The 17,578-nt window shown below is 44.8% G+C and overlaps 1 protein-coding gene across 1 annotated transcript in view; it reads left to right on the top strand.

The window, feature by feature from the left end:
* Positions 1-299: 299 nt before the first annotated feature.
* GIPC2 (GIPC PDZ domain containing family member 2) overlaps positions 300-17,578 on the top strand; it is a 58,586-nt gene continuing 41,307 nt past the window's right edge. Inside the window, exon 1 of the mRNA XM_081088536.1 lies at positions 300-906. Coding sequence (XP_080944662.1) covers positions 412-906 — 495 coding nt within the window. The 5' untranslated portion in view covers positions 300-411. The remainder of the gene's footprint in view (positions 907-17,578) is intronic.

Raw genomic sequence — 17,578 nt, 5'->3', positions numbered from 1 at the left:
GAGTGCTGAACATTGGACAGGGAAAGCTGCCAGGAAGGAAAAAGTAAAAAAAGGTTACCGAGAGGCATGGAGAGTATTTGAATATGAATTTAATGTGGTACCGATCTCAAAACTTTCCCTTCCAATTCTGCCCTGCACGGTGAAGTAAGGCGCAGAGAAGGCAGATGAAGGTGGACTTGAACTTTAAAATTCACATCCCCAATGGCTCAGACGTACAGGCACCAAGGTGCGTGTCCCAATCGTGTGAGTGCCTACCACACATTTATGAAAGGTACCACAAGGGCCAGCATGTTTGTATTCTAAGACGTGTTGTTCTGTAGCTTCAGCATCCCAAGGCTTTTAAGGAAATCCAGCCAATTTTAAAAAGGGGGTTGGAGTTGTTGGGGAGAAACCTGGAGATGAGATGCGAGAATGGGTAGAACTTTTCCTCTCTCCAGATTCATCCGGGGGGATGACACATGGCTGCTCAGGGTCCAGATGCCGCTCCTCGGGGTGGAGAAAGGGGCCCTGCCCCGCAGCAACCAGGCGGAAGCACCTGTGCCATTGGTCCAGCGGCCGCTCCCACCTGCGCGGAGCCCTAGGGACCGCGAGCGCAAAGTCCGCGGCGCCGGGCCGAGGAGAAGGCGGCCGGCAGCGCAGGTGGGCCCCGGCCCGCGGTCAGGCACGATGCCCCTGGGGCTGCGGGTCAAGAAGAAAGACAAGTCCAAGGAGACCTGCGCGCTGGTGGAGGGCGAGCCGGAGGGCGCGGACGGCAGCCACCTCCCGGCGCCCCCGCGCTCCCCGGCCAGGCTGGTTTTCTACACGCAGCTGGCGCACGGCAGCGCCACGGGCCGAGTGGAGAATTTCTCCAACATCCGGGAGCTCTACGCCAAGATCGCCGGCGTGTTTGAGATCTCGCCGTCCGAGGTAAGGCCAGGTGTCCGGGCGCAGCCGCTCGCCCTCGCCCCGCCTCTCCCCATGCGGCGCTGGCGGAAACTGGCCGGGTGCTGGGGCTCCGCGTCGGAGGCGGCGGGGAGCGCGCTGGGAGCGCCCAGGGGGAAGGGAGAGAGTCTGAGCGGGAGCGGTCAGTCCCAGGGCCCGAGAACGGGGCAGTCCCCGTGCTCGGAGACCCGGCTTTTGGGAAACCAGCGACCTTTCTTTCTTACGCAAACGGGGCCCGAGCGCCTTCCCAGAGTTGAGTTCTAGCTGCGCCGATGAGCGCCTCCACTTTATCTGGACTTGACTCTCCTGCTTCCTCTTCAGGGGTGAGGGGGCCTCGCTGAGCGTCTCTCAGGAGAGGGGAGAACGACGTGCCTTTCAAAGGTTACCAAGCCGAGGCCCACTTGGACCCAATTGGCCCCTCATGTCACTAATACCAGAAACCCTTTGGTGGTATTTCCGATAAGCTTATTATTTCCAATAAGGGTGGGCAACAGAGTTATACTTCACTACGTGGGAGCAGTTAACATTTTCAGAGGAAATCAGCTCTCAACTTTACACCGTGTCCTCGAAAATGGACCGAAGTTTGCCTTCATTAGATGGACCGCATGGTGCCAGGAACTGGGGTTCGGTATCAGCGTGATTTCGAAAGCACTAGTTTATGTGGACGGTGATGCGGCCGCGCCGTTGACGCTTGCCCAAGCGAGCTGCCCAGGTCGGCCTGAGACGTTAGCCCCGGAAAGTGTGTGTCCACCTTTCAAGGAAAAGCACAAGATCTCGCTGCCCTGTACTCCCCGAGAGCAGGGGGCTGACTTGGAGTGGCACGGAGCGAGCGGCATTTGGAGATCTGATCTTTAATGTTGTTTATCAGGTCTGTTCCGGCGAAATTGAGGTCAGGGCAAAATTCCAGGAGGAGATGAAAGAAAGCTGGAAGTGTAACCTTTTGTTCTGTCAGGGTTCCCAGGCACTGGGGTAAACCACAGACCTCTGTGAATTACGTATGTTCATGTAGAGGAGTAAGTACTAGGAGGTTTTCTTTGTAGTAGGACGTTTTGGTTCAAAAAGCACTTTCACAGGAATAATGTCCTTTGATCCTGTCTAGAAGAGGCTGGTGTCTGGTAGTTCCTTGGGTCCCTAAGGACAGGATTGGGAGGCTGATAAGCCTGGCTGTGGAGCCAGGCTCTAGCACTCATTGGCTGTGGGGCCTTGCACAGATGTAGTCCCTTAGTTTCAGCCACCTATGCAATGGAGATTAGAACATCTACTACGAGGGGTGATTGTAAAGACTGAAGTTTACATATAAACTGTAGGGGTTCAGAACCAGTCACCCCAAGATGTGCCTCTGTGGTATATGAGGATTGTTTGAGCTAAAGACAGCCAAAACCCTGCTGGCTCAAGAGAAGCTTTTGCCTTCCCTTAACTACCTAGAAGAACTTGAATAGGGGCCTTATTTATAATATTACTAGAGGCCCGGTGCACGAAAATTCATGTACTGGAGGGGGGCCCTCAGCCCAGCCTGCCCCCTCTCACAGTCCAGGAGCCCTCAGGGGTTCTACTCAGGGCTTAGGCCCACCCCACAGGGAGCGACAGGCAATCAGGGGGAGGCACCGTCCCCATCATCCCCTTGCTGCTGCTGCCTCTGGCCTCCTTCTGTGGGAGGCTACTGGAAGATAAGGGGAAGGCGATGCCCCCATCATGCTTCTGCTTCTGCCACTGCCGGCCCCTGCGACTGCCTGAGCCTTGGGTCTCTGGGCAGTGACAGCTGCCATCAATGGCTTGCCTGAGCCTCAGGCGGCTGTTGCAGCTTCATCTGGAAGGATGTCCGGATGGTCGTCTGGAAGATGTCTGGTCTAATTAGCATTCTATCCTTTTATTAGTATAGATCAGAGGTAACCATTGGGCGAACTTCTAATTACTGAATATCTGCTTCTATCCTTCTGCAATGAGCTTCCTTCCCTCTGAAGCCCTAAGGTGATTCTTAGCTCAGAATGTCATATACACTTCATTTTCCCTTTCTGTCTTTGAACCGCTCATGTATATGGGGTTACCATATGTACCTATGCATTAAACTTGGTTATTTTCTCTTGTGAATCTGCCTCCTGTCTATTTGATTGTTAGTCCAGCTGCAAGAACAATGAAGGTAGAGGAAAGTTTCTTTCTCCCCCACAAAACCTATCAGATCGCATGGTATATGGTCAGTGCTTCACAAATTGTAACTAATCATATTAATACCTAACAGTTAAATGAGGGGGCTGAAGTACAAAGTGATTGGGCTTTGGCCAAGGACATGTAGCTAGTGCCTCCCCACCCCTCCAAAAAAAGCTGGGCTGCTACTTAAATTTGGAACTTAAGTGAACTTGTTAGCATACTTTAACTGTCTCTCCTGTACCCAGGGACTCCAGATTTACTTACTTTTCATTAAGTCTTCCTCATCATAAGATGGCATTATTTTATTCAATCCACTTAATCCCTGAGAAGTATTATTCATATCCTTGCTTTACAAAGAGGAAATGAGGCTTTGGGGCTCAAAAAATTTTCAGAATTGCACATGGTAAGTGGCAGAGTCTGAATTTAAACCCAGGTTTTTTTCTGACTCCAAATTCCATGACATAATATTGCTATATTGCTTCCCAAGTTTTCCATGGTGTCCCAGCCATAGCTTGACAGCCATGTTCAATATTTTCAGTTTTCAATGCACTGACTTGCAAGATAAAATTCCAAGATAATATAAACAAGGTGATGTGCTGTATCAAAGTTCATAAATTTTTATAGCCTCAAATATATTAGCATGTTTATGCATATACCAAACATTAATCCATGTTTTCCATTTGGATTAAAAAGAGTTAAGTATATCCAGATAAAGTATTGGCTATTATAATATAGTAGGTCATAAGTATCACAATAAGTTTGAAATAGAAGTCATTTATTAAAATAAAACAAACACCAATGAGATCCCATTTCCCATCCTATTCCCTCCGCAAGAGAAATATGATGTAAACTTTTGAGATGTCAGTGGGGACAAAACAAAAATTTTCCCCCCTTACTACATGGTTAACTCAGAAGTCCTACCTTTTCTCTAGAGAGGTGGCTATCTATAACAATAAAAGTGTAATATGCTAATTAGACCAGACAGCCAAATGACTTTCCGGACTACCTTCCGGACAAAGCTGGCCTGTGAGGGCCGAGCCACTTGCACGAATTTTGTGCACTGGGCCTCTAGTGAAGATATAAAAAGCAGTGTATGAGGAGCTCTTTACTGCGGAAAACAGGGAAGGAGTGGCCTGACCTGATGTCTGGTGCAGCTGATTCAGGCAAATTTACTGGGAGTCCATGATGGCTGGTATGTGAGTCTACAGTGTGATCGTTCCGTCCTCACCGTAGCAGAGAGGCAAGGATTCTTTTCATTTTGCAGTTGGGCTAAGTGAGCCTTTGAGCATCTTGTCCAGAGTCAGGGACAGAGCCACGATTCAAATCCAGGTTTTCTGGTTCCAAGTCCATTACATAGCAACTGTGAGATTCTTGGTCACTGTACTCAAATTCCAAAAACAAACCAGCAAAGCGTCTTTTTTAAAAAAATTGTCTCTTCAATTAAAGCCTCAAACTATTGCCTCAAGAAGATGCTGTTGTGAAACTGACAAATGTGGTTTATCACCTATTCGTGGTCCCTGAAGGAAGAAGCGAACAAAACCTATGACTCACTTGCAGGGTACAGTCTGTGATTATTACCTTGAAACAGACGGGCAGTTATGCAAAAATCCCTTACAGCTGACATTTTTTTTTTATTTTTTTATTAAAGGACTAAATGAGAAAGTAAATTAATCTTGTCTAAAAGAATAGTTAACTCATAACATTAATGCAGGGCAGTTTTACAAAAAGTTTACTATCATTTAAAAATATTCATGTTATATAAATGAGTTGATCATTAAATTCTTGAGCCATAGTCATAAAATTTATTGAAGAGACATTTTGAATAATCGACCACTGTAGTTATTTAGCAAGTAGTTTGTGCCATGGCATGTTTTCTTAATTTTCTATTATGGGAAAAGATTGTAGGAAAAAGGTATTGAATTTGAAAGAGCTTTTTAAGAAATCAGTTTTGTAGTTAGATACTTCACATGTCTAGAAATGGAAAACTCAAGTTTTTTTATATGTTTCAGAAATTATTTCCTTTAACTTGGTCATATTAAATAGTTCATTGAATAAGTGGATCAAGCAAAGATAGCCCCGTCTCAATACATAAAGGCAGTCAAATAAAGCAGTGTACTTGGGAAGCAGAAAAGGCAAGAATTGTGATAGTCATTTCAAGTTCCATATTTAACATAAAGTCATGCTGTTTGTCTCTAAAAAATGAAACAGACCTTCTCTTGCCACCTGCTCCCATCCCTGATGCTATTACCCCATTTCTCTCTTAGAGGAAAATTTAAAATTTGCTATCACCAATGAGATACATTCTGTATCTTCTCTCTCTGCTTGAAACACCCCATCTTATATGGAACACAAATCCCAAATCCAGTGATGGGCTACAGGCCCTGTTCCCTCTCTAACATCATTGTTCCTTCTGCTTCAGCTAGTTTCCTGGCTATTCCTTGAACTCCGGAGCCTAAGGGCTTTTGCACTGCCTGTAGCCTCACCTGAACCTCTTCCTGCAATTGCTCTTCCTTTAAGTCTGCTCGAGTATCACCTTCTCAGTGCAGCTGGCACTGATCATCCCATTAAAAACTACAACACCCCTATTCCCTTCCTCACTCAATGTTCCGCCATGGACACTAACATCCCATGTATATTTAACTGATCTGTTTTGTTTATTGTCTTTCCTCATCCCGTGTACTAAAATATAAGCTCCTTACAGGCAAGGATTTTGTCTATTTTGTTTACTGATGTAGCCCCAAGGGCCTGGAAGTGTACCTGAAACATAGTTGGAGCTCAGGAAATATTTGTTGAATAAAAGCAGCCTCACAAATATAGTACTTAAAATCTGGTAGCTTTAATACAAAGCTCTAATACTGGTATCTTAAGTAGGTGTTAATATTTTAATATTGTAGTGTGAGGAAAGAGACCAGTCTGGGAGGGGGTTGGAATGAGGAACATCACATGTATCTTGAAGGGGAGGAGGAGTAAGAGGGTGAAGGATGGAGACTGGGAAGCTAAGTAAGAGGTATTTGTGTGGAATGCATCTCTACAAATTCCAGAAATTATGAATTTGGAGGCTCCGTTTGCAAGCAAAATTGCTTCCTGATGAATTACAGTGTATGGGGAGCTGCCTTGTGAAGCTTCCCAGAAACTGCTTCCTTTTCTCAACTTGCTGGCACTGAGCTCTCGTGAAAGTCAATCTTCTGTATTTATGTGGCGCTTCTTGAGAACATGAACTGCACTGCGGACTTTATCATTTCCCAGCAAGGCAGATAATTGGCAAGGGAAACCGTGGCTTTCTGCTTCATAAATAGGAATTCTGGGAAGAACAGAGTGAAATGGGGGTCACTGGCTTGCATATTGGCCTCCAAGGAAAAACAAATAACAAAAACACACCAAAAATGAAGGAATTGGGAATTCAGTGTGAATATTACTATTGAGGTCTGAGAACTATGAAGCCCAACACACTGAGTAGAAAGAGTGTGTGAGGGAGAAAAGCAGCCCCTGATATGTGGGAGCTGGCCTGACACGCTCAGGTAGGCCTTGCATGTCTCCTGTTTGACATAAATGGTTTCACAGAACACTGACCTCTGATAAGCTCACTCTGACTGTGATGGATGAAGACAAAAATAAGAATATTCTGTAATCATGTTTGAACAGAGACACCAACATGAGCGTTGCCCAAACCGCAAAAATGACCAGGTGACTGGCATATCTTGGCAGTACCTTACCCAGAGCAAACCCACATGTCCTTGGACCTGCCCCCAAATCGCCTAGCTGCCCTAACACAAGCCCAAGTCCTTTCCAACACCCTCTTACTGAGGTCCCTTCCTCCCGCCCCCCTCGCCCCACCCAAGTTCCCCCTGGTGTGCTGTCTCCCATGTTGTAAGTCGCAAGAAAACTAGGGGTGAGAATTCCTGATGGTCCTTGGCTGGGCAGCATTGACAGTTGTCATTGCTGGATTAGTCCAAGGTGCTTTCTAAAGAGGCATCTGAATATGGTTTCCTTGATCCCACCCCTCCTCTATTTTAATATTTTGATGCTCTGATCATATGTATCTCAAAAAAAATCCTTCAGGGCTCTCAAGTACTTACAATACCACGAACTGGGTAGATCACACACAACAAAAAGTATTGCTCATGGTTCTGGAGGCTGGGGAGTCTAAGATCATGACACCAGCATGGTCACCTGGTGAGGGCCCACTTTCTGGTACATAAGCGATGCCTTCTTGTTATGTCCTCACATGGTGGGAGGGGCTGGTCTCTCTGGAACCGCTCTGATGAAGCACTAACACTTTTCATGAGGGCTGTGCCCTCATGACTTAAGAAACTGCCTAAGACCCTACCTACTAATACTATATATCCCCTTTGGGGATTAGGATTTCAATATTTTGAAAAAAATGTTTTGGGCATATACAAACATTCAGACCATAGCACTTGCAAATAACCCCCACCAGCCAAACAATGTCTCCTATTCCTGCTGCCTCTTGAGTCCTACATCCTATGCCTACTGCTCCAACTTCGTCTAATAGTCCCTCTACTTCTTTCTGAGGCTGAGACTTTAGAAATAAAGCTTGTTCCTAGAGTCACTAGATGGTTTAGCTGCTCCATAAATGTCTGATAAATAAAAAAGTGTGGATACAGTAGCAGATAAAGCTGACGATGTAGATAGTAAGAATACAAATGTTCTTGAAGTTGTTCATATATTGTTCTATAGGCAATGAAAATAACTCAGATGTTTTTCAGAAGAGGAGTGACTCATGTTGTATAGAGTAGAGACGTAATCAACCATTCATTCACTATGTCTTCTTTATAAATGTTTGGTTTAAGTTGGATATAATGGCATTTTCTGGAATTGCATAGTATTGTCTGAGATGTTCTAAATATATTACAGTCATTATGTGTGCTTGTTCTCCCTCATGAGCATCAACCTCATTTTTTTGTATGAAAAATTCAAGCAACAAAACCCCAAAAAAACAGAACAAACCCAAACATGACTCATTTTGAGAACTGGGATGGTAATCTAACCAGTTACCTTACAAAACCTCATTGCTAACAGGAAGATAAGAAATGGATAAGCCTGTCCAGTGTGGTTCAGTGGTTGAGTGTTGACCCAAACCAGGAGGTCATGGTTTGATTCCTGGTCAGGGCACATGCCCAGGTTGTGGGCTCGATCCCCAATAGGAGCATGCAGGAGGCAGCCGATCAATGATTCTCTCTTATCATTGATGTTTCTGTCTTTCTCTTTCCCTTCTTCTCTGAAATCAATAAAAATTTATTATTAAAAAAAGAAAGAAAGAATTGGATAAGACTGTTGGTTTTTGTGCTGGAAATCTCCTGAAGTTTCAGTGTGGAGGCAATTCTAGAATGATGTCCAAATTCCTGGGTGAGTGCCGGCCACTCCCAAAGCCCCTGTTACCTCAGAAGCTGAGGGCTGGCCCCTTTTCTCACTGGCTCCCGGCACTCCAGTGGGCATGGAAGGCTCTTATAGGTTGCAAGAGATGGGGACACTTAGGTTACCTTGGCAATTGTATGTATGTGTTTGATTGTTTATATTACTAGGATACAGGGAGATAAGGAAGCATGGATAGACTTTGCACTGGGCAGTCAGGTGCCATGGACATCTAGAACATGATTCATGCTGTCCAGGTGAAAACAGTAGCTCTAGACCAGTGATGGCGAACCTATGACACGCGTGTCAGAGGTGACACGCGAACTCATTTTTTTGGTTGATTTTTCTTTGTTAAATGGCATTTAAATATATAAAATACAATATCAAAAATATCAATCCTTGTTTTACTATGGTTGCAAATATCAAAAAATTTCTATATGTGACACAGCACCAGAGTTAAGTTAGGGTTTTTCAAAATGCTGACACGCCGAGCTCAAAAGGTTCGCCATCATTGCAGTCTAGACTCTGGAGAATCAAGAGCATGTCAAGGTGTCCTTCACCTTCTATCGCAGCCTCTTTCTCTCCCTGCTTCTTAACTCTGTTCTTGACTGATTCTCTCTTCTCATCCTTTTGACTTTGCACCGTTAAGGCTCTTATTGCATCATCTTTCTGTATCTCTTGTTCCTTTGCCTCTCTCCTTTTTCTGTGCCTCACTCTGTGTCAAATTGAAACGCCCTAGGAGAGAGTCTCTGTGTTGGTGAGTGAGGGGACAGTGCAGGTGGGGCAGGACTCTTGGGCCTTTGAGTCAGGGCCTCATCTCTGGTCTAGTGTGCAAGGTCATGTGGTCCAAAGACAGGTGAACAGTGGTTAAAGGGGTCCTGTTGGAGAGGATCATGGACCATGAGCAAGATTTCTTGAATTAGAGGTTTGGCAGGTACCTGCCATGTCCTATCCAGAACATGAAACTTTGTTTTCAGTTCCCTATGACTTTTATGCATTGTTCTTCTCTTTACCTGGGAATTTTTCTTCTACTCTTTCCCTGTTAACTCTGTTGAAAGATAATCTGAGGCATATAAAAAACTTTGAGTTTATTTGAGCAAAAATTGATTAGAATTTGGGCAGCATCAAACCACAAGTGGTTAGGTGCCCTCCATAGACAGGATTTAGGGGCAAGGTTTTTATAGAGAAGATGTGGACTCAAAGCAAGGACATTATTTGATTGGCTAGAGCTTAAGCAGTCGAATTATTTGGGAAAGGCTCATTGGCTGTTTGCCTTTAGATTTTGATTTCTTAACCTTGGGGCACTTACAGGTTTAGGTTTTGGTTTGCTTCTGCAGGCTGCTGAAAGAAATTACTCTGTGAAGCAGAAGTCCACAATGGAGCTACAGCCAAAACGATGTTAAAACCCATTTTTATCTTAATTGAAAAAATAATCTATGCACATAGTAAAAATGAAAAGCAAGTGCGTCACCCATTACCATGGTTCCCCAGTTCTCTTTTCCAGAAACTTTTGCTGTGGCACTTTCTGGACCATCCCTCCAGAGAATACTGTATGAATTTGTAAGTAGGTATGCATGAGTAAAGGAACATGCATATCTCTGTGAGTATAACTCCCCCCACCCTTCACTTTTCTCTTAACCCAATTAGAGGTACACTGTACTTCCATTCTGCACAGTTGATAGTAGCAGAAGCAAAGGTGTGAACCTAAGAAAGAGGAAACCTGGGAATGGCAGAGTCACTGGGGTCCTGGTGGCACCCCAGAGAGTCCCCAGTGTATATGTCTTTAATGGCAATGAGTCAATTTTTTTAAAAAATATATTTTATTGATCTTTTACAGAGAGGAAGGGAGAGAGATAGAGAGTTAGAAACATCAATCAGCTGCCTCCTGCACACCTCCCACTGGGTATGTGCCCGCAACCCAGGTACATGCCCTTGACCGGAATCGAACCTGGGACCTCTCAGTCCGCAGGCCGACGCTCTATCCACTGAGCCAAACTGGTTTCGGCAATGAGTCAATTTTTAAGCCTGCTTGTCTTCTTGAAAAGGTTGTCTGTGCTTCCTTGCTTCTTGGATAAGCCCCCATCACCTGAGGTAAACAAAGGTGTTCCTTGAAACACACAGATTGATGTTACTGATTAACGAAACCCTTTGGGCTCGATCAGGGGTGGGCAACCTTTTTGTGAGTGTGTGCCAAAACCAGCAAAATCTCTGACTCAAAATTCTTCTGTGTGCCAACCCTAATTTTTTGAGAACATGTTACGCCTACTTGTTAACTCTTAAGGTGTACGTATGTGAAGAACCTTGAAGAGATAATAAAATTCATTCGAGCGACAAAAACACAGTATATGATGATGAAAAATACATTTATTTTTTCATGTATACATGTACACTGATAGTCCAACAGAAAACTTTATGACTCTGTTTGATATTATCAGTGGGACTTTTGCTGCTGCATCACTGATGACAGAGATTTTACATCAGGTTTATATTTTGTGACCTTCAGAGATATGCACGAGCTACTACTTTCATCCGTCAGGCTACTCCTACTACGAGACTTAATAAAATTCATCACTGAGAACAAAGATTCACAATTGTAAATGGAAGATTATAAGAGAGGGTTTCGCGTGCCAGCAAAAGTTACTGGTGTGCCATGTTTGGCACGCGTGCCAGGGATTGCCACCCCTGGGCTTGATACTTGCTGAGGTAGACAAAGGAAAGAGGAAGCCAACCAAGGCCTGTCACCGCTGCTCCGGATTGGAATCTAAAACCCCCTGGCCTTTCTCATTCATCTTAGAAACTAGCCCTGCTGCTTGGGTGTGGTGAGATTTCTGAGGCTTTGGTGATTGAAATGTGTGGTGAGAGGTTGAAGCTTGGGCATGACTAATTCCAAGGAGATCCTGTGGCTTCTATGGACCAGTGAAAGGCAGGAAGGGACCTTTGACCCTGTCCATGATAGAGGCTTTGTTGTTTTAGAAACTTATCTGACCCACGAGAAGTGGTAACTGAGAGGCTCAAGAATCCGAGCATTTAGGAAGCATATTTGCTTTGTATAAACATCTCCCTGGAGACAATCAAATCACATGCCAAAGAACAGGTCCACCTTTTTTTTTGAAATGGCTAAAATCCAGGACCTTCATCTCAGTCTGTAAAAGTCACAGGTTCTTAAGTTACAGTGTTAACTGTAAGGGACACACTGTGACAAGGTTGAGAAAATGGTAATTCTGTTCCATTCTTGAGAGAATTTACATATGTGTTTACTGCATTGATGTAGCAGTGGTTATGTGGTTGGTATGAACACTGTGTCGTTCATGACCCGGGACCAGAACCCAATTTAACCACCTGAACCTTCTCACTAAAAGCATAAAACCAACAGGAGGTCTGTCTGCTGGTCCCGGGTGTGGGTAGGTAGTAGGTGCCGGTTGTGATTCCTGTCCCCTCCTTTCTCCTCCTGTGTCTTTTATACTTTCCCCATCCTATCTTAATTTTCTGAAAGGTGATTGGGGGAGAGAAGCATATCTTGAGCATTAAGAAGAAATAAATTATCGTTGAATATCTACCATCATCACGTAACCTGTGTTATCTTGTCTGAAAGAGCAATTCTTACCAGAACCCCCATAACTGATTACAATCTATAGATGAGGCAGCTGGATCTCAGAGCAAAAGGAAATTACTCGTCACACAGTTCAAAGAGATGTCTTGATCTTAGGTTTATCTGACTCCAAAGCCTATCTTCTTTTCTTTACATAAGTGGTTCTTAACCTTATTGGCCAAAAATTCTCCTTTAATAACAAATATTTAAAAAAATGTTTTTATTGATTTTAGAGAGCAAGGAAGGGAGAGAGAGAAACATTAAGGATCAGCTGCCTACTGCACACCCCCTGCTGGGGACCAAGCCCACAACCCGGGCCCAGAACCGGGGCATTTGCCCTGAACAGGAATTGAACCGGCAACTTCTCCATGTATAGGATGATGCTCAATCAACTGAGTCACACTGGCCATGGCATCAAATATTTTATGGCACCACTTTTACTATCCTGAAGTAAAGTTTTTTAAAAAAAATATATTTTATTGATTTTTTTAGAGAGAGGAAGCGGGAGGGATAGAGAGCTAGAAACATCGATGAGAGAGAAACATCGATCAGCTGCCTCCTGCACACCCCCTACTGGGGATGTGCCTGCTACCAAGGTACATGCCCTTGACTGGAATCGAACCTGGGACTCTTGGGTCCATAGGCCGATGCTCTAGCCACTGAGCCAAACTGGTCAGGGCCTGAAATAAAGTTTTAAATAATATTACTTACCTATACACATAATTTTAAAAAAATTAATGTATGTCTTACCTCTAATATTAAAAATAAATATGGACTTTAATATGCAAATACTTGGAAAATCTATCTTAGAAGACATAATGTAGCAGTCAGGTGCTTGTACCTAACTTCTAATGAATAAGTTTGGATTTAAACAGAGTTAAGAGCTTCTGTGTTACCAAGGGAGGGCTCCTTACCACATTGTTCTTGGTTCCCATGTAACTTATAGGGAAATTTTCACAAAGTCCAGAGCCCTTGGTGTCCTACCAATGAAGGAGGTGGAATCCTCAAATTCCTTGCAGGAGGAACCCACTTAGGTGGCACCAGCTTTGACTTCCAAATGGAGCAGTACATCTACAAAAGGAAGAGTGATGGCATCTACAGCAGGAATCTGAGCAGCACGTGGGAGAAGTTCTTTTTTTATGTTGAAAATTCAAATAACATGATCAGCATTGTTGTCAGTTACTTGATTTTCTGAAATTATGTACAATCCTTGGTAAGGTTCTGCACAATTACCTTGATTTACAAAGGCAGCCCAGAAAACCAATTAATTAATTAATTAATTAATTGTTGCAGTTAACGAGAAAGAGGAAGGAGGAGCGATGGGGGGTGGGGGCGGGGAGAGAGAATGAGATATTTGTTGCTCTACTTTTCGACTTGACTGGGGAAACCTGTAATCTTGGTATATCAGGACATCACTACCTGGCTAGGACTTCAGGAAAATTCTTAACAAAATATACTTTATCTGTAACACAGAATTAGGGTCTAGGCTTATATAATTACTAGAGGCCTGGTACATGAAATTTGTGCAGGGGGGGGCGGTGTTGTCCCTCAGCCTGCCTGCATCCTCTCCAATCTGGGACCCCTTAGGGGATGTCTGACTGCCTCTCGCAATCTGGGACCACTGGCTCCTAACCGCTTGCCTGCCTGCCTGCCTGATTGCCCCTAACCCAGAGGTGGGCAAACTTTTTGACTCGAGGGCCACAATGGGTTCTTAAACTGGACCGGAGGGCCGGAACAAAAGCATGGATGGAGTGTTTGTGTGAACTAATATAAATTCAAAGTAAACATCATGACATAAAAGGGTACGTTCTTTTTTTTTTTAGTTTTATTCATTTCAAATGGGCCAGATCCGGCCCGCGGGCCATAGTTTGCCCACAGCTGCCCTAACCCCTCTGCCTGCCTGATCACTCTTAACCCCTCTGCCTGCCTGCCTGATCACCCCTAACTGCTCCCCTGCTGGCCTGATTGCCCCTAATTGCCTCTGTCTCGCCTTACACCTGGGACCCAGGATTCCCTTTTCTGGCCGATCGCAGGCACCGGGACCTGGGCTTCCCTCCCTTTAGCTGGCCGCAGGCACCCAGGACCCGGCTGGCTTTGCCCGGGCTGGCTGCAGCCACAGGGGACCATGGGAGGGCGGCTTTGCCCGGGCTGCAGCCGCAGGTGCCTGGGACCATGGGGTGGGCAGCTTGTCGTTCTCCTGGGCTACAGGTGCAGGCACTGGCATCCGGGACTGCGGGGCGGGCGGCTTGTCCCTCTCCGGGGCCGTAGCCCTAGCCGCTGGCACCCAGGACTGCAGGGTGGGTGGCTTGTCCCTCTTCCAGGCTGCAGCCTGGCTGGTCCCCATTCCTCTCTCCCCATTGTTGAGTGTCTGAGCTGTTACGGCGTGCTGGCGTGAGGGCATGATGACCATTTGCATATTAGGTCTTTATTATATAGGATATACATATATTTTCTTTTCCCAACGTAACTCTCTAGTGGGACATTTGAAAGTCATGTAGAATGCCAGACAGTTCTTCACTGAGTGGGGCATCTGAGTGATAGAGTTCATATAGGCTTCTTACCTCATCGCCTGTCTCTCCCAAATGCCAGTGGTGTCACACAATCATTGTAACAACAAAAAGCCACCACAGAATTTCCACCTGTTTCATTAGAGGCCAATAGCACCCTACCCCCTGGCAATACTGCTTTCTGCCAGGTTGCCTGAGGTTAAGTCCTTGCTCTACACTGTGGAGTTAGGAGGTAAGGGGAAAAAAGTGGGAACGCAAGAAAAAGGTTTGGAAACCAGTAGAAAGACCTCCTGTTGGTTTTATAGTCTTAGTTTTAGCAGCAGTATTCTAGGATTGTAATTATACAGAGTGGAACATGTGGTTGGTTTGTTAAATTTGTGATGTTTCAAAATTTGTGGCAATTTCACAGGTTTACTGGGTCCGATGATAGATCAGAGAGTCAGGGCGGTAGATGGAAAAGCTTTGAGGTCAGTCCAGCGGGGAGGTGGGTTTCAGGGTAGGGTGGCATGCCCTGGGTTTGATCCTGGAGATGCCACCATATAGCCTCAATTTCTGACTGGGAAAATATAAAAATAATACATTATAGGATTATTGTGAGACTTGAATGAAGTTGCATGTTAGATATCTAGAACAATGGTTCAATAAATGTTACTTCTCTTTCCTTCTTTTCCTAAAAAAGATGTGGATTTTTTTGTCAATATATATATATATATTTGCAATTTTTTCTTATAATTTTTCTCTTCTAGATCACTATAATTTTAATTCTCCTACTCTTTGCCTAACCCCAGGACATAAAGAAAACAAATTTAAAACTATATCTCTATACATGATCCTCAAACTGAGCTTTCTCAGTGTGGAATTCTATTTTATAGTAACTATTCTGGGCTATTCTGATGAGGCTTCTTCAGGACAGTGTAGTATAAACCTAATAAACCATTTCCATCAACAAAGTGGAATATCCCAATTAAACTTGAGAAATATTAAATATACCGCTTTATTCAGAATTGTTTTGCATTGCATTTGTCAGTGCTTATTTCTCCTGAGCCAAAAATAACTCTTTAGTAAAACTCATATTTCTTTAAGAAAAAAACATATTTTTTATTGATTTCAGAGAGGAAGGGAGAGGGAGAGAGATAGAAACATCAGTGATGAGAGAGAATCATCGATCGGCTGCCTCCTGCACACACACACACACCCATTCTCCCCTCCACCCCCCACCTCCCCCGGAGATCGAGCCCGCAATGTGGGCATGTGCCCTTACCGGGAATCAAACCATGACCTCCTGGTTCATAGGTCAAGCCATCCTGATTGGGCCCCATATTTCTTTGTATCCTATTTCTAGGCATAGAGAATTGCTGTGACATGCTTTATCTCAGCATTTAATTCTATTATTCTATTCTCTTTTCCCCACTGAACACTTAGAGCTCATTTTCAGTTCTCCCCACACTTATTAAGTCTCCTAGAATCTTAATTGTGCTCAAGTCACAGACACTGATTTTTGCTTTTGGGAAAGATTACTTAGATGCTAAGGGACAGAAAAACTCCAGGATTCCTTTTCCTCAACATCCAAATCCTGTGTTTTTATTTTTATTTTAAAATCTCGTGCTGTCTTAATCTTACCACTCTGACATGGGAATGTGTTTATTTGAGCTCAGTGGTCGGCAAACTGCGGCCCCTTGAGTGTGGCTCTTCCACAAAATACCACGTGCGGGCGCGCACGTACAGTGTGATTGAAACTTCGTGGCCACACTCAAGGGGCCAAAGAGCCGCATGTGGCTCGCGAGCCGCAGTTTGCCGACCTCTATCTGATAGAGGATGCATTCAAAATAGGTGGCCCCATAATTTATATTCCGAACCCAGACCCTTCCCTTCAGAGAGTGAAAGGGGTAACTCACTGGGACCTGTGTTATCCTCAGTATAACCAAACTGCCCACTAAAAAAGGAGAAAGAAGAAAAATATGTGAGAAGGTTTATCATCCACTTGTTAATTAAGCACCAGCAAGACACAAGCCCAGTTTCCTGGGCAGTAAGGAAGGTTCTGAACTGTAGGCATTTAGGGATGAGGTGGGGAGAGGAGAGCGCGGGCCTAAAAATAGAAGCAGGTAGTGAGGGCGCAGTGTCAGCACCCAGCCTGGGGCCAGGAGACTCTGGTACTCCTTGTCCTGGCTCTGGTGTGGTGACACATTCCTGGGAGTTGGGATGGGGTCCTGGGGGAGCCTGCCAGCTTCTTTGGGAAGCCTCCTGACACTGCTGGGTCCCCCTCCCCTCTTCTCTGCCTGCCCAGTCCCAGGAGTCTCACAGGCAGGCATGGCAGGAATGTTGGCACGCCAAGGGTGGGAAGGAGCTGCTCAGAGTGGGGAGCGGGAGCCGGTAAGAACTCAAGCAAAGGTGACAGTTTTCCACCAGGCCTGTGCCTAGGTGTCTCCGATTCTGTGTCAGAATTCTATTTTTGGCAGCTCCTCTCCGCCTCTTCCAGGCCTCAGTTCCTGGGACTCTGTATCCCTGGGGTGGCAGATAGTTCAAAATTGGGCGACCCTGAGCCTAGAAGAATCTTCACATCCACGCTCCAGATGTAGGGCTGAACTCACTGTGTCACACTGGCCCTGCCCATTGGCGCATTTTTTTTAATGCTTCTCAAATTTTCTAATGCACAATTTAAGGCTTTATGATAGTCAGTGCGCTAGCCTCCGCCCCCTTCCCTCAACTCTTTGTCACCTCTCACCTAGGGAACCTTCTTGTAGTACTAGGACATTTTCCCTTGTCACCTCTCACCCTGTCACTCTATAGTACATTTTCTTTCAGGTGTCCTAGTTTTAGAAGAAAAAAATCAATTTCAATCTTTCTCTCTCAAGATGTTTATGGTTTCACACATGGCCCAGTTTTCCCCCATAAAGTGCTCATCTCTATTGTCAGAAATTTTGTTCTAGGAAATAGTAAGGAATAGACTACCCTCCCCCGTCACTCCATCTTGACACCGGGGCGGCTCACCATTCTTGCTTTTCAATTTTCCATGATTTATTTGGGTGGTTGTAAAATATCACAT

Source organism: Myotis nattereri (assembly GCF_964212035.1).
Source record: "Myotis nattereri genome assembly, chromosome: 3".
Lineage (NCBI taxonomy): Eukaryota > Metazoa > Chordata > Mammalia > Chiroptera > Vespertilionidae > Myotis > Myotis nattereri.
The sequence above is the reverse complement of the archived record's forward strand: the minus strand, read 5'-3'. Positions and strand labels throughout refer to the sequence as shown.